Consider the following 22,383-nt stretch of genomic DNA (forward strand, 5'->3'; position numbering starts at 1 on the left):
AAAAGAGACAGGGTGGGCGGAAAACCAAGTCTGTTTACCCAAGCTAAATAATTACATTTTGTTGTAGAGAAAGGCCACTAATATTGAACAGATAAAACAACAGTAGGGTCTCGAGATAATCTTGTTCGTATCAACAAAGTGGCTGTTAATTACTCTGGCAGAGCCTAGACATTGGCCTCGAATTAATGTGGCACCTTAGTAATCAATTGTGGTGTGAGGACATACATATGTGAAGGGCTTATTTTGTGAGGGATTATCAATTCAAGTTTCTTAAGTTTAAAAACATTATGACACAGTTAACATACAGTATATGGAAAACTGATACCTATGTGACAAATAAATGTGAAGCACTGCCTAGAAATAGAATAATCTAATCATCAGATCTTTGCATGATGAATGCAGTAGCCTACAACACACAGAACATTGGGGGTTTCCAAAATGAAAAGGTGGCAAAGTAGAACATAAAGAGGAAATAAACATTTGACACAGCTTAGCGATCATCTGGAACACCAGGCAGATATTACCTCTTGTTCCCAACACATCACATTCCTTCTGCTTATACAATGGCCTGAAAACTTTTAATTTGGACATACTTTTTAGCATCAATATCCATCTATCTTGCTGTTGCATCTAATGATAATACCAGGCTTTGCGAACCATGCTCTGGGCAAGGTGTTCTCAACCATTCCTTGTGCATGACTCACTTAATAAGCCATTCTCTACCACAAACAAGTTTATAACTGCAACTCACATTAATCAGTTTTTTTAAGAACAGAATAATGTTGGGTTTGTTTTATAAAGGAAGTAAAGCTTGTGAGCAGTCTTCACTAATGAGGAAATGAAGTCTGTCTTTCTTACTCCCTCTCAGACTCAGTTTCTGTCTTGCTTCATCTCTCACTCTTTTCAGTCTGCATTCCACACCTTAGGATGGGTTGTCCACAGTGTTGTGGAGAGGCACTAAATACCTTTACACACACTCACTTGTTTGCTCACACACAAACGCACAGGCTTGGCATGACAGGTTGCTACAAAACTAATTACCTTACAAGCATGTAGCAGGATGGAATGTCACACTGTGACTTGTCAGATGTCCCCACCCACACACACCTATACGCATAATCCATAACATCTAAAGGTATTTGCCCTAGTGTATTGAATAGATTAGGGCCTCCTATAGATAGTGGCTCAAGTGTTAGGCTGTCATACTTGTCTGTGACAGCCATGAGAAAAGTGTATTTGTATGTGAAACCTTTAAAATACCCCCTGTGTATTGGAGAGTTGAAGATACAACTGTTCATCAACTATTCAGTGCAAAGTGTGCATTTAAATTAATAAAAAGACTCTCATACTCTATTTTTTGGCTGAAGGATAATGGTTGCATTCACCTTCTGGCCCCAACAATTTAAATCACCTGTATTAGTCCCCTCCAGTGTTGACAACAGAATAACAGGGCTATTGTTGACCAGATAAAGTGGGGTGAGCCTTCATTGTGACTGAGATGATTTCAGCTGAAACTGAGACATCTCTACTGTAACCAGACAGAGAGCCCCTGTATTCACACACACAATACATAACACAATGTGTGTGGGTGTGTGAACTACCCAGGTAAGAGGCATTAGATGTTATCTTCCAATAGGGGATAGTCTCTATCAAACTCCAGCAGAGTATAGTTACATACAATACAACACTGCTAAATGCAGAATTTGTGAACACTCCCGTGTAATTTAAGTCCTTTGACTCAGCATGTTTTCAAAAAAGGAAGTGGTATCCCTTCCTGAGTGTGGGAAATGTTAAATAATATTGTTAACAGATACATTACACACAATGCGCTGTGTGAATGGATGCAGGGAGGAGCAAGCCTGTGCCAACTCCCTTTAAATTCCCAGCATCCAAAGAGATTTGCAATAAATGTTGCCGAACATAAACACAAAGTACAGCCAGGTAAGAGCATGAAGCAACAACGCTTTGCACATTACTTCACCCTTCTATTAAGAAATTGCTGAATGTCTGTGAGAGGTAATAAAACATGGATTTGACCATCATTTCCTCTTTATTATGCCTGTTTCCATCTGTTCGTGCCCTTTCTCACAGTAATGATGTACATGGTCTGCAGTAAATTAGAAGTTAGTCAGGCAGTTATTCACATAAAGTTATTAATATCCATTTCGTGAGAACCCATTTTTCTTTCACATTCCCTTATTGCAGAGCCTTTGGAAAAGTGTTGGTAATCAAGTTAGGGTGCAATGTTTACCATGAATATTATGCATTTTTCTAATCAACTATACGTGAAACTATTTTGCCATCCAATTAGATTTTTATCAGAGTACAGTATTATTTGCTGAGAAAAAGTTTTTTCTTATGGCGCCATGCTTTTGTGAATAAAACTCGCTATATGGTTTTTAATTCTGGTGGACACTGAATCTGATCGTCACACATATCTGATACATAGCCTACACCAGGACTATTCAATTAGTTTGGAATGGGGGCCGGTTGATGAAAATTATCCAAAGCAAGGGGCCGGGAAAAAGATGGCTTGAAATATGAGCAATCATATTAAGAGCTTCAGATACAGTAAATACTACAACAGCATAGTGGAGTGCATATATTGTGTTTAATTAAATCAAACAACATAGCCCCAAGGCCTTTATAGATCTAAATGGCAAGTTCAGAACTCAGTAGGCCTACATGTGAAGCAGATTTAACCATCAACATCATTTAATTTGATTTAATTTAGGTGAAATGATCTAATAATTCACGCAGACATGCAATACATGACAGGAGTTGTCACTACAGTAGCTATAGGTGGGTTCGAAACCCGAGCCCGCCGAAGTTTTCAGGCAATGTCTTCCCCTCTATCTCTCAATTTAACACCCTCTCTGGAATAAAGGCACTCTGGCCCAAAAGAAAAAAATCTTGAAAAAAATCAAATCAATATTTGATTACTTTTTAACGTTATACTCAAAGGGCCAGTAAATATTACCCCGGGGCCGGATTTGGCCCGCGGGCCGCCAATTGAATAGCCCTGGACAGTGCATTTGAGGGCGCAGAGTAGCTGATGATTCTCAGCCTATATTCTCTGATGTGCCCTGCAATGAAATTAGGTTACACAAGACAACTACAGCTTCTCTGTTGTCAGGATGGAAGAAACGCTCCTGGCAGACCATATGGAAGTAAAGATGTAAGTACAAATCCAGACCAAAAAAAGGCAAATTCAACTTCAAACGGACTCTGTATAAACATGAAGTGGAGAGATAAAGCATTACACCAGAGTAAAACTGAACCGGCAAAGGCTAGAAAAACAAATAACTTCTCCCATTAGAGATAATCACAACAGTAAAGACAGGAGATTGGACTGGGATAGAGGAGTAATATGCCTAAAAATAGCAGGAGAGTCCCACAAGAGCATCGGTGGTTTTATGGAATAGCTGGCCTGGGAGATAAGACTGACGACTGGGCCTCAACTCAAAGGGATAAGCAGGGCCGGCTCAAGACGAGATTTTAGCTGGCGCCCCCCCAGCCAGAGGATCGTACAATAGAAAAGATAAAGATTAATTGAGTATCCAAGGAATACACAATGGAATGGGGGATGGACGTCACATCCTCAAGGGGGGTATGCCCCCCCGGGAAGAAATGTTTGAACATTTTAAAAGTAAAATGCTTCAATCTGGTGCACTTTGAGCAGAATTACTAGAGACTAGATCTAGGGGGTACAACTCTAAACACCCATATGAAAAAGATTGGTTTACATTTGAATAATCAAATAAGTATGTGAACATAACCAATAACCCATAGCCAATAACAAATACATTTAACTTATTTTATTTTTGTTGTTCATTTATATCTTATTTTACTTAGTTAACATTTTTTTATTTATGCATATTTTTTTATCTCTCCAGTTTTAAAGGATATTCTTGGTTTACTGTCCTATAGTATACATTGAAATGATTTCAAATCTGTTTTTATTTATCCTAATAATTATAAAGGAGTGCCTTGGAAATATGTGTTTACATAAATTGTGATCAAAACGTTTGAGACCCACTGAGATAACTTAGACTAAAGTGAACTATCTAAACCATACTTGCCAACCTTGAGACCTCAGAAATCGGGAGCATTTCCAAAACCACCGCGGGGGTGGGGGGGGGGGGGGGGGGGGGGGGGGGGGGGGGGGGGGGGGGGGGGGGGGGGTGGGGGGGGGTGCTAGTGGATCGCCGGAGCTGTATTAGATGCTTATTGTAGTTGTAAGTGCACTGCCTTGCGGCCTGTAGCACCATATGTGTGGGCTGGACCTGTATTTTACAGGAAAGGAGTGAGCAGAGGGTAGAATTGTCTATTCTTGTTCTGTTTGCTGTGACTATCTTCCTCACCCTCTCAGACTTTCAGTTGCGCACGCTACGCTACCATGGAAACCAAACAATGGTGTAGCTGTATTAAAGTCCGAGTGGAAACAGTCCTGAGTAAATCTGATTTTGTCAGAAATCGGGAGAAATGCGGGAGAAATATGACCCCGGGAGGAAACCGGGAGAGGGCAATGAAATCGGGAGTCTCCCGCGAAAATCGGGAGGGTTGGCAAGTATGATCTAAACACTCAGCGTCCTTTACCTCACTGAGCTGTAGTTATCAGCCTCTCAGTCTGACTGGAGAGGACTCTCCCTCCACATTATTGTATAAACATCTTATTCTTATATCCGTTAGAGCAGCTAGAACCAGATTCGCAACAGCGCCGGTGCCGGTGCGCCCTTCCCTCTCTCCCTCGCTCGCTCCCACGCTCGCACTTTGGCTGTGAGCTGCGGCCGCCAGATAAGCCAACATCCCCCATTTTCATCACTTACAGCGCCCATCGTACAGGCAAATGAAAAGTGTAACCGGGATGAAAAGGGAGTTACATTTACTTAATTATGAATGTTGTTACATCAAGGCCGAAAATTAGGATGAGCACCAACGGTCAAAAATGTTTTTTTTCCCTCCCAGAGCTGTCAGCGCAGCGCCTCCCCAGATCTGGCGCCCTACGGTCCGGCCCTGGTTATAAGAGAGAATTGACATGTGAGCAGAGAATATGGTTCAGGTTTCACTATGATTTAATTTTTGGGTTGACAGCATATGCATTTCAAAGATTGTGTTTCATCTACAGTCCCATGCTAATGCTCTCATTCTCATGATCATCATCATTTTGTTAGGCAAACTAACCAACTCATAAATATTATTTTCAGAATTGGTTTAATTTCTTCATACAAAAATCAAGCACAACTTTAATTAACCCCGCCCCCAATACCCAATTTAAATCAAATATACAGTTCCTCGGAAATCCAATTACATGTAAGGACTTAACATTTCCTGTAGGGCTTAGTTAGTACTTTTTTGTTGTTATTTTTTATTATTACCCCCCCACTGGCTCCTTTGGGACTTTGAATGACTATATATTTGTCAAAAAGGAAGCGTGTTTCTACACACATTGATTTGACACATTTATGGCTTTAAGCGTATTTTATTTCAATTGGGTATTAAAGTAGTCGAAAGATTATCCACCAACACATTGGTCAATCAGTCACTTCGAAAATTGTAATACGACATGTCAACTTTTATCCTCTCCCAGAGTAAGCATAAAAATAGGCTTGGTGTTGTTTCACTCCCGATGATTCACTTCCTGATACACCTGTTTGTCAGGTAGGCTACGTGAGCTCGTAGTGTGCAGCCGCAACGGAGACACTGAGTCATGACAAGATAGATAATGGACGGAACTTGGACTTTTTTTTCATCGTCATGCAAGTAAACCCGTTTTCACATATTAAAATGCGTCGACCTCGCCAAGGGAATACCGCTCTGAACGTTATTTTGTTGCTGTATTTGGGCGTTTTTTACGGTGAGTAAACAGGCCAGGGCTCCGCTTTCATGTCGCTGTGTTTCAACACTAGTTACAACACAGAGAAGCTCTTGTCTTTTTGTCTACGTCTGGTTTAGTGTTTGTTCTGCTAGTAGCTGTTTTATTTGTCGAAATAAGGCATTTGTACGGTTTGACTACCCTGTAACCTTAACACACTTAATAGTTGCTTACACGTTTCATTTTAAGGCCTACGTTAACACAACTTTTCAGCTCCGTAAACACTATCAGACACTATCAGACACAGCCTGCCAACGCTTTATTTGTAGGTGGTTATGGCAATTCCGCTGCTTGAGTCATGAATACATCAGACACAGCCTAAAACTAAATATTTTTTTTAAATGGACACAGAGCAGATTGACTTACCAGGAACATGTCGTTTGTATTAGCTTATCATGAAGTTGCAGTAGTGATCTCTCCCTCAAATTTCAAGTCATAAACGTTTGTCTGTTTTTCTGGGGGAAGTGGATCCAAATTGCCCATTTAAATCTTAATTCTAAATGTTAGGATAGCTGCCACTATAAATACAGAAACAGGCCATTGTAAAAACCAGGCTCAGAGGGATCCTGACAACTGGTATGCAGTAAGTTAAGAGCATTGTCTTTGTGCCAATTATATTACAAACATGGTTCTAAACTTTGGGTATAGTTGTTAGGTCACTCCTAACTTATCTCATGTTTTTCAGGGAATACAAATGGAAGAAATACTGCAAAAGCTGCTGTGTAACTTAATCAGAATATAGGCTACATACACATGTCGCAGCAGTTTGGTGTCATTATGGTTTGTCTTTATCTGATTATACTTGTACTTTTGGCTACATTTGTGCCCAGAGCACAGCGTCTGCCAGCTCAGGAAATACTCATGTTGTCAGTTCTTCCTGCCAGGGCCACAACTAGGGATGTATCACAACATTATCTCTTCCTTTTGACTTTTTACATTTTTTCTCTATTAAATGTCCAGACGTCTTGCAGAAACTAGGTGCCATCATCATCACAAATACTGATGAGCTACCACCTTTCTATCCCATCACTGATTTTGAGATGAATTCTATCTCCTCTTTGATTCCAGAGTGGTTCAGCTTTCAAGGATAATCTGCTGGATTTTCACTTTTATGAAGAGATAGCTTTGTTCCTGTGGCCCACCACAAGGTCTTTGTAGATAAATCAGGCTGAAAACCTGATATCTTGCAGATTATTTAGTATAAGATGAACTTTGTCCCTATCAAGGCGTTTGCAGTATCAGATGTAAACAGTGGTGAGATCAGACACATCAGCTGATAGATGCTCCTTGGAGAAAAGGCAAAATGCTTTAAAATATAGCCCTGTTTTATTTATTATGCCCCCAAAACAACTGTGTATTAATGTCACAAATGGAGTGTTGCCATGCAAATATATAAAGCCAGGTTTTCCATGATATATTCTTGATAAAGGCCAAAGGAACAGTGGTGGTTTTTAATGGTTATTTGTTTTCATTCAGCTAGCAGTGTGGCTATAGAGATGGCATTATGAGTTGGCCCAGACTGAAATGTCTCAACAAATGTTGGATGGATTGCTGTAGAAATTGCTACATAATATTAGAAGAGAGAATACATTTGAATTACTTTGTTGATTCACCAAATGTTTCTCCAGCTACAACAGCAGGTCAGTTTTCATTGATTCAGTGAAAAGCTTAATACCTACTAGGGAAGATTGGCATTCTATTTAGTACACACATTCATTGATTTCAGAGGGGAACCAAATTATGTATTCGTGCTCCACTGGCTTGGCCTTTAATGCCGCTATATGGGTGACCAGTTCTGGGTTTGAGTGTGGTTTTGGATGAATTGCAATGAAATTACCTACACATTGTGAAGTTCCCATGATGATACATTTAAGTGATGATCTCCTGATTATTTATAGTGGTGCCATTGGTGTGACACACATTATCTGCTAAAAATCAGCATGTCAGCATTGTCAATGTCAATATGCTGACATTTAGCTCTAAGCACAGCAGATACGAACATATCCGCTTGCATGGCTGTTAACCACAGTGTTTCCGAATGTTAAACTGGACTAATGGATCATGGCATAAATAACTGATATATATATTCATCAACATGTGCACTTCGGCCATAAATTCTGCCATTTATGAGGTAGAGGGGGATGATTTAATTACTTCGTCAATTTTTGGGGAATTTGTACTAGAAAAGCTATCCTGGCATTTTCAGATTCAACACCATATTAGAGTTTTAATGCAATATACAAATGAACCCAACACTTAACCATGAAAACAACTGATTCATGACTCAACACTGCAAAACATTTCAAGGTTTCTCTGAAAAGAAAGTGTCAGTATTTGGCTTTTGTTCATGGAGAAAGTTGAGAGTATAATTTGTTGCAGACATTGCTTTGGCTGCAGGTAACTGCAACTGCTATTTGTTATTTGTTATATTTCTTTAATGTTGGCTTTTAAACTTTGGAACTGTTGCATGGTTATTTTCAACCTTTGCATGATGTGATGACAATGAAACACATACAGCCACAGGGTATAGCTTTATTTAAACAATGTAGACAGATGTGTAGCAAATCTGACAGATACAACAAGAGAGGCTGGTGAGAATCTGTTTCAGTTCAGTGTCTATCATGAGGAATTTGCTGTGCTGACACTTTTATGCCACCACAATTTCTGTATAGTTGTAGATGCTGTCAGGATTTGTATTTGCTATTTAGCCTATGGTAAGTGAGTAAATGTCACACACACAATGTTTCCTCCTTTCTTTGTCTTTTGCGCTTCCAATCCCCTTCTTCTCATTTTTTTGGAATCCTCGGAATCGGCCATTTTAAAGTATATTCTCTTTTAATGTTGTCATGTTTGTCCACTGTGTCACTCTAACATCATCTTTTTCTTCTCCTTTTTCTGACATTTCACCTCCAGCCCCTTCTCTAGTCTCCTCCATCTCAGTGAGTACACCAGCAGAGCTCTATGCATCTAAAGGGGATACCGTCGCGTTGTCCTGCACTTTCACCTCCACCAGTAGGCCCACCAGTAAGATGACTGTGGACTGGTCTTATAGGCCCCAGAGTGGAGGGCCGCCACTGACAGTGAGTATATTTAAATTGTATAAATCTATATATTTTTCTTTCTTTCTGTGGCTGTACTGGATACAATACTGTCTAAAAAAGAGATGGAAACAATCAGTCAATTTCTTTTTTTTTAATGAATTCTAAAATATGATTATAGTCAATCTATTGTTTTGGTCATTTTTAAGCAAAACAATCAAAACTGGTTTCATTCTGTTAAATTGCATAACAGCAAAGAAAAGGCAGCAAATTAGAGAAACTGATCGTGTACAGTTTTTAAAAACCTTAACTTGAGGCACAAAGGGAAATTTGTTTTAAAAAACAAAACCAATTATACCACTTTCTTCCAAAAAACCTTGATAAATGGACTTTCCATTTTAAATACTTTCATCATGTCCCATTTTTTATCTCTACATTTAATGCAACAGATTGTCATGTAATTTAAAAGCTTCATGAAGTAATGCACAGTAAGATTAATCATATTGGTGGTATTGATTGTTTAAACTTGTCACAGTGAACTAACATGTTCTGACAATTTGTTTTACTATATAATGAATCAATTCATCAAGATAAGAGACACATTGGAGACTGTTCAACAATGAAAACAATTGTTAGTTTCAGCCCTTATCAGTTTTACCTGATATGTATACTGTATACTATTTGATCATCACAGAGCATGTTCATTGTACTTGTATGTGTCTTCAAAATGTCCTTTCTGTACAAACATGACTTGTTTGAATATCTGACTGCTTAATTTGCATTCTTGACCAGCTGTATGAGTGAACATTGATTTGCGATGTTCATGTACACCTGCATCCTGCAGAAAACTCTGGTTAGTCTCGGTTTCTATGTAAATACCGTGTGTACCAATTTGTTTGATTTATCAAGATCACTGTCGAGGTCCAAGTCTTATCCATCCACACATATGCAGAGCCTTTTGTCTCTTTTAACTGCCTCTCTGTGAAAGCCCAGCTGGTCAGCTACCATAATACCTCCAACTTCCTATGTGTTGGTCTCGTGGTCTTGTTCGAAATGCTTTCAGATGTATCCATCTCAACCCATAATTGCACTCAGTCCTCTAACCCTGCACCCTGTGACCAATCCACTAACAATCCACCACATAATTTAAGGAGTTCCATTGTAACTTGAAGATTGCCATCCAGTGTGGTTCTATGTAATTGCATTTGGACCATGGGAATCCATAGTGTGGTAGCTGCAACCCTATATGCCATCATTTCCTATAGGAGCACTCAGAGTTAAGTGGAGGCTAATGTTTTGTGGCTCCGCTGATATGGAGTGCTGTTGGTTTAGTCATTAAGATGCTGTTGTGTGGCCTAAAAGTGTGTAAGAGGGGGAGAAGAAGAAAAAAGTACATAGTACACATTGAGAGGTTGTTGTAGTGTGTTTGTGTTTGGCAGTCAGCACGATGCACAGGTAGTGGTTAAAAGCTGTGCCAACTGCTACGTAATACAAACCCATATTTTCTTGGACCAAGCCCAACAAGTTTGTTCACTTTATCACAGATAAATATTGTGTGGCATTATTTCTGACATGGCCCACAGAAGGAACCAAGTCTGGAAGTTTTTCATTTCTATTCCTTGGCCTTCATTTACTTTCCATCCAATTTCATTAGGCTTTTTGGCTGCTTGATTGGCCTGTGTGTCCCCAGTCGTATATCACACTGGGAAAGACCATGAATAAGCATGTAAAAGGTGCCATCAGAAAATATAATTTTGCTGCCAAAGCTTTAGTGTCAATCTGAACTGCAGTGCTTCAGTGACTTGCATAATTACCTCAGACCTGATGAGAATTAATTTAGTAGATTGGAGAAGAGAGGTTGAATGTTCAGTCAAATAATTGTGAAAGCTTATGGTAATTAGAGGAGTTGAATTCTGCTGAATAATGCTACAAATATATCAGTTAAGATGATCTGAAACTTCACTTAGGAACTGTTTCTAAATCTGTCAAGTAAGTGGAGGCTTCTGTCCAAATCATCATATAGATTTGTAGAATAATTGGGCTCAGTTTAATAGTCCAATATCCTTGGCTGTGTTGCCGCATCTGTCATGGGCTTAAAAGGATCTTTGTTTCCAGACTGAACTCACTGTTGAGAAATAGGTGACTTCAATCTGCTTTTGTGTAGGCTGAGCTCTGCCAAGTCATCAAATGATCAGCCAGGCCTACAGTCAGTCAGTCAGTCGGTCAGAGAAATGCAGCTCACAGACACACTGTCGTAAAACAATAAATCTATCAGTGATTGTTAAGGTGATTCTGTGTTTGCTTTTTTGCCTCAGTTTATTAAAAGGCCATACACACTTATCCATGTTGACATTGTTCTTAGATAGTAGGCTGTAAAATAATCTCTTCAAACTAGGCATGCATTTATTGGATGATCTTGATTTAGGGCTGCACCGTTACATGGCAAACAGTTGTAAAGGATTTTAACACTAAGATCCTTTACACACTGTATTCCTATGTGGAGACTTGATAATACAAACACAGATTCTACAGGATTAAATCATTATTATTTCCATCCTCCTTCCGATATTTTAATGTACAGATAGTTTTTAATACCCAGTATATAACATACAAACCTTGATGTCTATATTTACATTATCTTTAATTTAATTGTCAATTTGTTTGTCTCGGTATGCTCCGCTTAGGTTTAAGGTACACTATGTATAATTAGGGTTGCAAAATTCAGGGAATTTTCAAAGATGGAAACTTTCCATGGGAATTAACGGGAATTAACAGGAATTTATGGGAATAAACTGGCAATTTTCAAAATTGAAGGTTGGCTCTTCATAGGGAACTTAAATATAGTTGGGGAAAGTATATTTTAGCATAATCTTGACTAAAACAAACAGATGCCATTCAAGTACACTTGAATATCCATGCCATACTGTAGCACACTGCTTACTGCATGGCTATTGAGACCACACCCCCTACAGGCACTGTGCATTCCTCCATCACATGCACAGATGATTTCGAGAAGACTGGATCACACTTTTGAGCCCAAAGCACAAGAAAAATGAAGCCACATCTTTTCATTTAACATTTTGAATGCGACTTTGTGGGGATTTTTGGATGGGGGGGGTGCATTTTTGTTCATTTTTTAATGAGTGGGGTTGGGGGGGATGAGTAATATTTAACTCAACATTCTGTTGAAAATCTGTTGAAATGTCATGTTTTTGGTTTAATTTTGCATCGAATATTTCCAAAATTCCCCAGCTTAACTTCCCATGGAAACTTTCCGGAAACCTTCCGGAAATTTACCGGAAAGTTTCCGCCCCTTTGCAGCCCTATGTATTAGGGATGCTCCGATCGATCGGTCACCGATCGAGATCTGCCGATACTCACTCTCTACCGATCGATCGGTGCTCTCTAAACATGCCGATCGCGAGGGCCGATCGCATGACGTAACATATATGACACTTTTCTCTGTGCGCGGCAAAACAAGCTCGCCAAAATGGCTTCACCGGTCTGGCATTATTTTAAGGTGTCCGAAAAAGACAGTAAAATAGCGGTATGCAACGTGTGTGTGAAGCAGAAATCCTGCAGCTCCACCCGCTGTGACGGAGCGGTGAGCGGAGCGAAACACACAAGCTAACACACTTAGCTATTTTATCTACCTCTGGAACAAGCTAAACTAGTTATAAATATGTTTATTCTTCACTGTCGGCCTCACACATTACTGGATCAGCGAGCTGCATGAGACGATACTGACGGGCTGTCAGGAGAGGAAGAGCGGGGGAGAGAGAGGGGGAGGGAGAGAGAGAGAGAGAGGGAGAGAGAGGAAAAGAGAGCGCTTGCTCATTTCTCCCGTGTTATTATCCAAAGTGAATGTAAACTTGAATAATATACATAATTTGAATGTAATAATTAAGTTGATTGTTGTTTGTGGAAGCTCCAGTGAATGAGCCCCATTAACTGAGTTTTAAACATCACTTTAAATGGAAGATTTAAAGTGATGTTTAAATCTTCCATTTAGGCCCCGCCCACTCGATCGGATCGGCGATCGGTATCGGCAGATACTGATTCCGGCGATCGGCGATCGGCCCCAAAATTGGCGATCGGAGCATCCCTACTATGTATAATACATCATTATATATAGACTTACAGTATTCCAGCAACCTATACAAAATGGAACTTTCTTGTAAATTGGTGATTTTATGGCCATTTGTTGCATTTGTATCGTTGATCTCATTCTTGATATTTAGAAATACTTGCCAATATTGAGCAGATTTTGGCATTTGATATTGGCTGCAGTTAATTGCACGAGACTTGGAACGCTTTTTTATAGGGAGTAGAAAAATGTGATTAACTTGGCAGTTGTTGAGGAGGAGTCGATCACTCGGAATGGTGTGGATATAGATATTCATCCTGAGAGTGCCATGTAATATTAATTACGAAAATACTAAATAACATTGTGTTCATTGCAACATGTCAGACATTTTTTTTTTTTAAAGTTGGACCGAGAAAAATGTTTCAAATTTTTGAATAAAATCTCAAAAGGCTCAGCTCACAAAGTACTTTATATTACTGTTTCTTTAGATATAAAATAAATATCCTCATGTAGCATGTCTTGAAATGTTGAAACATAGCAAGTTTAGCAAAAACCTGGTGATTCTGTTGGTAGAATGTGAAGATAGTCACAGTGTGGCGTACTTAATGGCATTGGCTTTCTCACTGCTGCCCACAATGCAATATCCAGGAACTACCATGTATAGATGTAAACATTGAAGCAGTTGGGAAGAGGGTAAAAGGCCAATCATGTGACCTTCATTGTGCATTTAAAGAAGAATTTGGGTCCTTTTATTTACCAAAAAGAGAAAACCCAATTTAGTTTGTGTGTCTGCATCCCCTAATATGAAAGGAGCTGCATGAAATGGCTGGATGCAAAAACATCTGCAGTGTTCATAGAGGAAATCAATAACTCACTCTCTGCTGGGCTTTGAGAACACAGATGAAGGCCATGTAGCTCTGATCTTATCCTGCAAGTAATCTGAAAGCCTCTTAGTCTTCATGTTCCTTATCAGAGTCAAGCAGCTCGAGGCGAGGCGAGGCGAGGCGAGGCGAGGCGAGGCGAGGCGAGGCGAGGCGAGGCGAGGCGAGGCGAGGCGAAAAAAAGAATAAAATGGCATTTAAAATCAGTCATTAAAAAGCAAAGATAATAAAAGAAAAAATACATGGATAAAGGTTACAGTGCAGTTTAAGATGTGAATAGTTCAATTAAAAGCAGCGGCAAAAAGAAAAGTCTTCAGCCTGGATTTAAAAGTAGTCAGAGTTGCAGCGGACCAGCAGGTTTCTGGGAGTTTGTTCCAGATATTCGGAGCATAATAACTGAATGCTGCTTCTCCATGTTTAGTTCTGACTCTGGGGACAGAAAGCTGACCAGTCCCTGAAGACCTGAGAGTTCTGGATGGTTCATAATTTAGCAGGAGGTCAGACATGTATTTCGGGCCTAAACCATTCAAAGCTTTATAAACCAGCAGCAGTATTTTGAAATCAATTCTTTGACACACAGGAAGCCAGTGTAAGGACTTCAGAACAGGAGTGATGTGATCCACTTTCTTAGTGTTGGTGAGGACTCGAGCAGCGGCGTTCTGAATCAGCTGCAGCTTTCTAATAGATTTTTTTAGTGAGACCTCCAAAGACACCATTACAGTAGTCCAGTCTACTGAAGATAAAAGCATGGACAAGACAAAGTCTGTAGAGTAATGACTGGCCACTCGCATTACATTACTTTCCTTCAACTTAATGTGAGAGTCTATTTTATTGTCCATATGGTACATTGACTGCATTTAGATGCCACTTTTCCTGTCTTTAGACCCCTCAAGGCACTTTTTAATAAAACAAATTACCATCCATAAAGGTGGGACCTGCTTGACGTAACTAACGTATCTTTCTAAGGATCAACATGTTCACTGCAGCGGCATGGCTCGAAATGCAAATGATGAATGTATTCCCCATCAACCCCTCTGTTTCTTGCACCTACCCCAAATCACTTGTCAATGCCTGTTTGAGCCAATAGTTTTCACTTTGGGATTTGTTCTGTCCAAGTTTCTGGTTACTGGTGACTAACGTCGTCAATTAGCTTATTGCACACAAGCTCTTCTCTCTTAGTTTACTTTGTGACAAACATAAACTGTAGCTTTCCACATGTTCATCATCCCCCCTTCTCCACCCACACACTCAACACACTCACTCTCCGGATGTCATGTTGTGGAGAGGTCTGGGTCAGCTTCACGTGGGCGTAGCGACAAGATGGAGTTCTTCTGTTGAAAACAGAATGTGTTGTAAATGTTAAACTAAAAGGTAAATCAGTTTTGGAGACGCCACACACAAGTTCAGATTTTTATCTCTCAACAAGACTCGTGCACATACATTATTTTCCCGTCCTTGTGCTTGATGGGATTATTATTCTCGTTTCTAAGACTGAACAGGCAGCCCTCTTCACTCTGCTATCAACAATATTGCGGGAAGAAAATGTCCCCCCACCATCTGTCCAACCACCTGTTGCTGCAGACACTTTCCCTTAGGAGGGAAAATTATACGTTAGATTGATGAGTGATGATCCTTATTATGTGCTAGAGAAAATAAGCGATCTTTGAGTAATGGTTTATGAGCCATTCAGGTGAGGCTGCTATTAATGTATGAGAGGAGACTGTGGATAAAATATGAATAATTAATGGTACTTATCCAAACAACTCTCCTCTTTCTTTTTCCTCCTGGCAAATTATACTTATACTTATACAGTACTAGACTTAGATTACATTTTTAACACACTCTATTTGACCACACAATAAAACGTTTTTTCTTTGACCCCCCCCCTCCTAGTTTTTCCACTTCTCCTCACGGGCGTTTCTTCCGCCTGATGGTCAGTTTGCCGGTCGCATCCGGTGGGAGGGAACCCCAGCGCGTGGGGAAGCCTCCATCTCTCTGACCAACGCTACGTTAAATGATAATGGGACCTACACGTGCTCCGTTAGAAACCCTCCTGATGTCCACGGGTCTCCTACTTCATACACTGTACTCACTGTAACACCAAAAGGTAAGTGTGCATTTACACAAACAAATAACAGGCCCATTTCTTCACACAATGTCAGGATTCTTTAACTGCATATTTAGCCTTGTACAGTTACGGCTCGTCCACACAGCGGCGTGCGTTGAAAGCTTCACCATTCACTTTGAATGGGGTGACGTCACTTTTCGCCAAACTGCATTGTGGGAAGCGAAGCGGAGCTTTGCTGGCGTGGCTCGCTGCAAAAGTTGAGCAATGTTCAACTTTTGAAGCCTCGGCAGAAGCGTCAGCCAATCGAATCATATGCCAGTACAAGCTCTAGCCAATCAAACCGCTGCTTGTGTGTCAGGGGCGGGAGATTCATGTGATTGGTTGTTGGTCGAGTTTCAGACACGCCCGCCGGCAAGCTTCAACGCACGCCGCTGTGTGGACGGGCCGTTAGACTTCCTCCCGTTATGTGCTGATGTGGTGGCAGTTTATTTATCAAATGTGGATAAAGAAAGTTCAGTCAGTCGTACAGAGAGCATGCTGTCTGCAGAGTGAAAGACGCTGAATAGAGTTTGCGTTGCATATTTAAACACAGAGAGGAGAAAGGGAGAGTCAAGCTTGGCGATAATGAACGGAGCATTCTGGAAGTTAGGGAGGCAGTATCAGGAAGTTCTCAGTTCATCATCAAAGTTCGAAGATGAAGGTCCGACTGGTGGTGCACATAGATTGTAACTAACAACATCGCAACAAATCTTCTTAATAAGGACTTTTCCCAAGATTAGCAAAGACATGAAAGCCAGTTAATAGAGATAAACATTAGAAAGTAAGAATCAAACAATGATAATATTCAAATAAGTAAAATACTTTTCTATTACACTGATTAAATCCATGTAACATCATTAAGAAAATATGGACTCTTATGACTCCATCTAGATTCTTCCATGTGTAATCAACTTCTTTTCTTCTCCGATACGTTTGAATCCTTTTTACTGCTTATCCTTACTTCACCTCAGGCATCTGGATTGGACTTTTCTCACATAAATCATATACTGTGTGTATATGCAGAGATGGGGCTGAGGAGAGGATGTTTAATTTTCCACTGCCCAGAACATATTTTTTAGATAGCAACCTCATCCAAACATCTCGTTGGTGTTTGTGTTAGCTGTCATGATGTTAGCTATATTGGCTCACGCATGTTACCCTCTGCTATCAACAGACTGGAGATTGTTATAGTGGAGGGACTGAATTCAACAGATCTAAGTTCCTGACTATTATAGACTGATCTCGCTGTTTTCCACCTAAAATTGTAGCTATAATTACACACAGAACCATTAAACTATTCAAAGATACATGACCACATGGATTGTTTGAAGCAATCGTTTGTTTTTGTACAACTTAACATTCAGGATAAAGCCCAATATCTAATGGGCTTTAGAGGTGCCCTCTGGTTTCACTGTTTATGCTAAGCTATGCTAATCAGCTGCTGGCTTCAGCTACAATTAACCGACGTGAGAGTGGTCTCAACATTCTCATCAAACTCCCTCCAAAAAAGGGAAAACCCATTTTTCCCCAAATGCTAACCTATTCATATCAGGAGAATTTTAAACTGATGATAGTTTTAGTTTTGTACTACTTATAAGTGCAGAGGGACACATGTAGAACTACTTCATTCTATGTGCTATCTATGGTGTACATGGGCAGTGCATGTCTTTACAATACTGAGTTTCTAAGTGGGCTTTGCATGACGTCACGTGTATGTGTGGTCATGCAAACAACTTGTTAATGTGTTTCTAAAGACCTCCCCTCCTCCTCCACAGTGGCCAGCATTCGCTTCTCTGATGTTGCGGTCCTCCTCGCTTTTGTCCTCCTCCCCTCCACCATCGTCACCCTCATTCTGATTGCTCGGATTCTATGTCCCAAGAAAAAGCGCAACCAATCGAAGGCCAACAGATCGCCCATAGAGGTCACAGAGGGGTGAGTGGATTTATTTAACCAATCACTGCTGTGGGTCCCCTGGGGGTAATGGTGGTTACTGCAGGCTTTGATGGTTATAAATATGCTGCTGAATTGCTAATTTAATGAAGGTTAAACAATAATTTCCTTTTAAGTTAACGGTTGGATTTTGGTTGATATTCTGGTTGTAGAAAACAGGGTTAGGGTTCTACAGTTCTACCGTTTTTTTTTAGGGTTAGGGAAGGGAATACAGGAAGATAAATGCCTGTGCTACTCTGTACATACATGTTTCACAGATTGCATACAATGACATGGACATTATGTAAACACTCAGGGACAACTCCAGTTCCTTTGTTTTTGATAATAAAAAAAAAAGACTGTATCATTTTTCTCTGTACATTAATTATTAATTGTGTATTGATTATGGAGCAGAGAGAAAAGAATGCCAGAAACTAATTTGTGCGGAGGATATATAATTTCTTTCCTTAACTGGACCAAATAATTTCCATGTTTTTAATTAATATGTGCATCCAAGATAGTGATTTGAGGCATCGCAATAATTAAATCGTTCCAATGTTTTAGTTAATTTGTGCGCACACAATTCGTGTTAATAAAGAAAGATGGCACGGCACACTCTGCTGCAGTCTCTAAGTGATGTTGTGCACTATCGTGTCCCAATTACACTCAGCAGATATTAGCTATAGAGAAACCAGCGTCAGAGTATTGTAAAAACAATACAGAACCCCATATGCTTATAAAAGTGCTGTGTTGATTAATTATTGGAAATACATCAACAGGTGTATACTTACTTTAAACCCCTCACTCTTGTTATGACTCTCATGACTGTCTATTCCTGCCAGGCTGTCTCCATCCTAAATAACGGTTCGTCAGGACACACTCGCACTTTTGGAAACCTGTATACACTTTTCCTGAGAGGAATACGATCATTCCTACCCGGTCCTCTGGCTCGTTACAGCCACACATCTACCTGTATTGAAATGTGGAGCTCCAGGGTACATTTTTGCCAGCATTGTTTAAAAAAAGATGACTCGTGCGCATCTGTTACCTCGTGTTTAAGGTGGAGACAACCAGTAAAAGAATGGCAGGCATATATGGTCCCGAGAGAGTAGTAGATGGACCGAGACGTGTTACTGATGTCACGCCTGTTGATGTGCAGAAGGCATAAAGACATGACATGTTTGTTGTTGTGAATGCAAGCCCAGGGTGATTCTGTAGTTATTTTACACTGTGGTGGTTACACAATATTTAACCAGCAGATCTGCCATGGGTAATTGCCTTGACAGCGCACTCCTGGATCACTCCACTTAGAGACTGCAGCAGTGCAGAAGGGTGAGCTCTCTGCGTATCCACTCACCTTGAGCAAACAAATTAACTAAACCGTGGGAAGTTATTTTATTAAATAAGGATAGCAGTTCAATCTAGTGTGTACAAATTAGTAAATTGTGGCCTTGCTTCATGTCTTATCTGCAGAACCTTACCATTGTTCTCTTTATTTGGGAGTTCCCTAATGTACAATAAGAAGACCCTCTTTACAGTGAAATGTCCATAAATGCAGCAGTATCATTGTACTGTCTGTCCTGTCAAGCGTTAGATGACACTATTCCGAAGTAAAAATGATTTAAATCCTTGTTTTTTGTGTGTTAATCTGTCAAAACGATGAGCAGTAACCTGATATGTTTGCATATATATGTAGAGTATAATCTAAAAAAGGTGTGATATTGTAATGACTAACCATCTTTGCGGTCCATTCTACATTCATCAGAGAGGAGTATGGCGTCCACCCGCCACCCAAAGAAAAGAAGGCCTCATGCTGTGACCTATATATGATGGTACAGTAGAGAACATTTCACTATACGACACTGTCTTGCAACCCATAAATAACTAAATGAGACATGTCTGCCAGATCCATTTCACGTTTAATTTTACATGCCCTCCATGTTCTGTCTACGGGACTTGAGGGTTTATGAAATATTGATCTTTCCATTGGAGTTGTTTTCTGTCTGGGTCTGTGTGAAGCTTCATCTGACTGTCTGGTTTTTCTGGTCTGTCCAGGACTCTGAGGATGAAGAAGGCTATTACGAGCTAAAAAAGAGGCCTCCTACGGATGAAGGCTATGCTGAGTCTCAGTGCTAGAGAACCCTGCAGGCTGCGAGATGTTACTGTAACATCTAAACCTTCTGGTGCCTTGCATATGGGAAACACTGAAGAGAAATAAATGCTGGATTTCCTTTGCCACAGTTAGTCGTTTGGTGACTTTTTGTGGTGACACCTTTGGAATAATACTTGTATTTTTGTCTTAATGATGCATCTCCAGCATCACATTAAGACTAGACATGATGCCATTAATTTCATTGACCTGTTGCCTACAAGTTTCTACATTTTCAAGGCCATGCAAGAGGTCTTACTTTCTAATTTTAGGGCTTGTAGTCTTGATGACACATTATTTGTTTCTTATGGTATTCGCTATACCAACCGACCCTGTCTATGCAAACACAAACACACAGGGGAGCACTATATGTATTTGTATATCTTAATATGAGTCACTTTCTTATTGTGAAGGAGCTAGATGCATTTATTTTGTAATGTATTGTCTGTCAGAGCAGCTGTATGACGTCTGTCAATGTCTTTGTTGAGCTATAGTGGAACATTTCTGTTATATCTTAAATATTTGGATAGAAAATAAATGGTTTGATTTGTGTAAACTGCGACCACCTAATCATATTTATGCAGTATATTGTATATACAGTATATTTCCTATATTATCAGTGTCTGTACATTACTGTCCAACATTCTTATTTCAACACCAGCAGTTAATGTTTGTCACTGTACTGCTCAGTTTATTTTACGGGACGTCTGAGTTTGGATGTGGTCATTATGATGTAACTGTCTTTGTTTTAGATGCACCGCTTTGCTTTGTCAATTAATTTTTTTGCAACAATATTCGCCTAAATAAATATTTTAGGAACTGGCTTTGTGAGGGGATGAACATGGCTTAAATAAGAAAATGTAGGTTTTCTTCTAGCAAATTCATAATAATCTGTTTATTAGAGTATATCTATCGCCGTTTGCTAACATACTTTGTTAGTAAAGCTTAGAGCATAAGGCCATCGTGTTTTCCTCTTCTCTCTTTGTTTTGTCTGTTGCAGTATTCATGAATGTTTCTTGAATATTCCTTCAAAAACTCTAAGGACAGGATTGAGTGTCAGACCTTCACTCACAAATAGTGGCAGCATCTGTTTCATCCACAAAGTCGTGGGACTCGAGGGTTATAAAAATACCTAATAAAAACAAGCCAATGAAAAATACAGAAAACGATAAGTCGTCATTCTGTCTCTTATTTTTTCCATTTCTCATTCAGCACCATTCATGCCCTCTAGGTTTCAATAATTCACACACTGCTATGGCGAAACAATTATCATTCCTGCTTCATCTGAACTACCATGGCAACAGCTTACTCATGTCAGCCAAGGAAAAAAAAGATTTAAATATTGAAGAAAGAAAATATGCAGCTGACTGCCTGGACTCACATTTCTAGAGATTTCAGATGTCCTAGTCCCCAGGTGGATGGGATAGCCTAATATCATCACTGCCAATTAGCATGAGTCACATTTATAGATTTACTATTCCAACTGAAATCTACTAAATTTGATTAAGCCAATCATTTTGTGAAACATTTTTCTTTATCAACCTAGTATACAGTATCTCTCTGTTAAGCAGAGGGGATGATCAAATGCTACTGTTGGTGAATTGCTGTAGAGTTGCCATATTTATCCACATTTATTTCAGTTGTCTGGATTTGTTATGGCGGAAGTCTTGGTTTCCAGGAAATGTTGGTGCACTCTCGTCTCAAACTCTATTACACAGCAGCAGGAGGAGGCCAGACCCAGCAATAATGACCTCCTCTGCCATTAAAGGTCTGCTGATAAAGGATGTCAACGTGTGCATAATACCTAGGTAAGTATATATTTCGATTAAAGGACATCAAGTTTCATAAGTTGATTTTTTCTGGTCCTTGAGTTTGCTTGTTTTTAAGGCAACACGTTAGTGGTTGCCAGTATGAACCAATTTCTTACATAGCCCACTAGTTCCCAATTTGTCTTACTTACTCCACATGGATCCACATCTGTTACAGGAATACTATTTTTTTTTTTAAGGGATTTGAGCCAAAAACGCTGGGGACCACTGCCCTAACCAAACAAAATCCCTAGTTCTAAAAACATACTCGAGAAAATTGCAATTTAAATCACACGTTTGAGATTATTTATGTATGCATTAGTTGATTATAAATACAAGACAACACAATCTATTATGAAACCAACTTACCTTACACTGTTTGTGATTCTAATTATTTTCTGTTTATGCCATAATGTTCTTTCAAAAAAAGAAAGAGAAAAAAGATATAAGAAGAAAGTTCTTAGTCAGCATACTTTACTCCGAGTCAGTGTATTGTGTCTTCAAGAACA

General features: G+C 39.7%; 1 protein-coding gene across 1 annotated transcript; it reads left to right on the forward strand.

Moving 5' to 3' along the window:
* Positions 1-5,617: 5,617 nt before the first annotated feature.
* Positions 5,618-21,235, forward strand: LOC117470092 (myelin protein zero-like protein 3). The gene is made up of 6 exons (XM_034114638.1): positions 5,618-5,857; positions 8,789-8,955; positions 15,775-15,988; positions 17,764-17,920; positions 19,683-19,749; positions 19,973-21,235. Exons 1-6 carry the CDS (start codon positions 5,758-5,760, stop codon positions 20,051-20,053), a joined length of 786 nt encoding a protein of 261 aa, XP_033970529.1. The 5' UTR covers positions 5,618-5,757; the 3' UTR covers positions 20,054-21,235.
* Positions 21,236-22,383: the final 1,148 nt, after the last annotated feature.

The sequence above is a fragment of the Trematomus bernacchii genome, unplaced genomic scaffold, assembly GCF_902827165.1.
Source record: "Trematomus bernacchii unplaced genomic scaffold, fTreBer1.1, whole genome shotgun sequence".
Classification (NCBI taxonomy): Eukaryota; Metazoa; Chordata; class Actinopteri; order Perciformes; family Nototheniidae; genus Trematomus; species Trematomus bernacchii.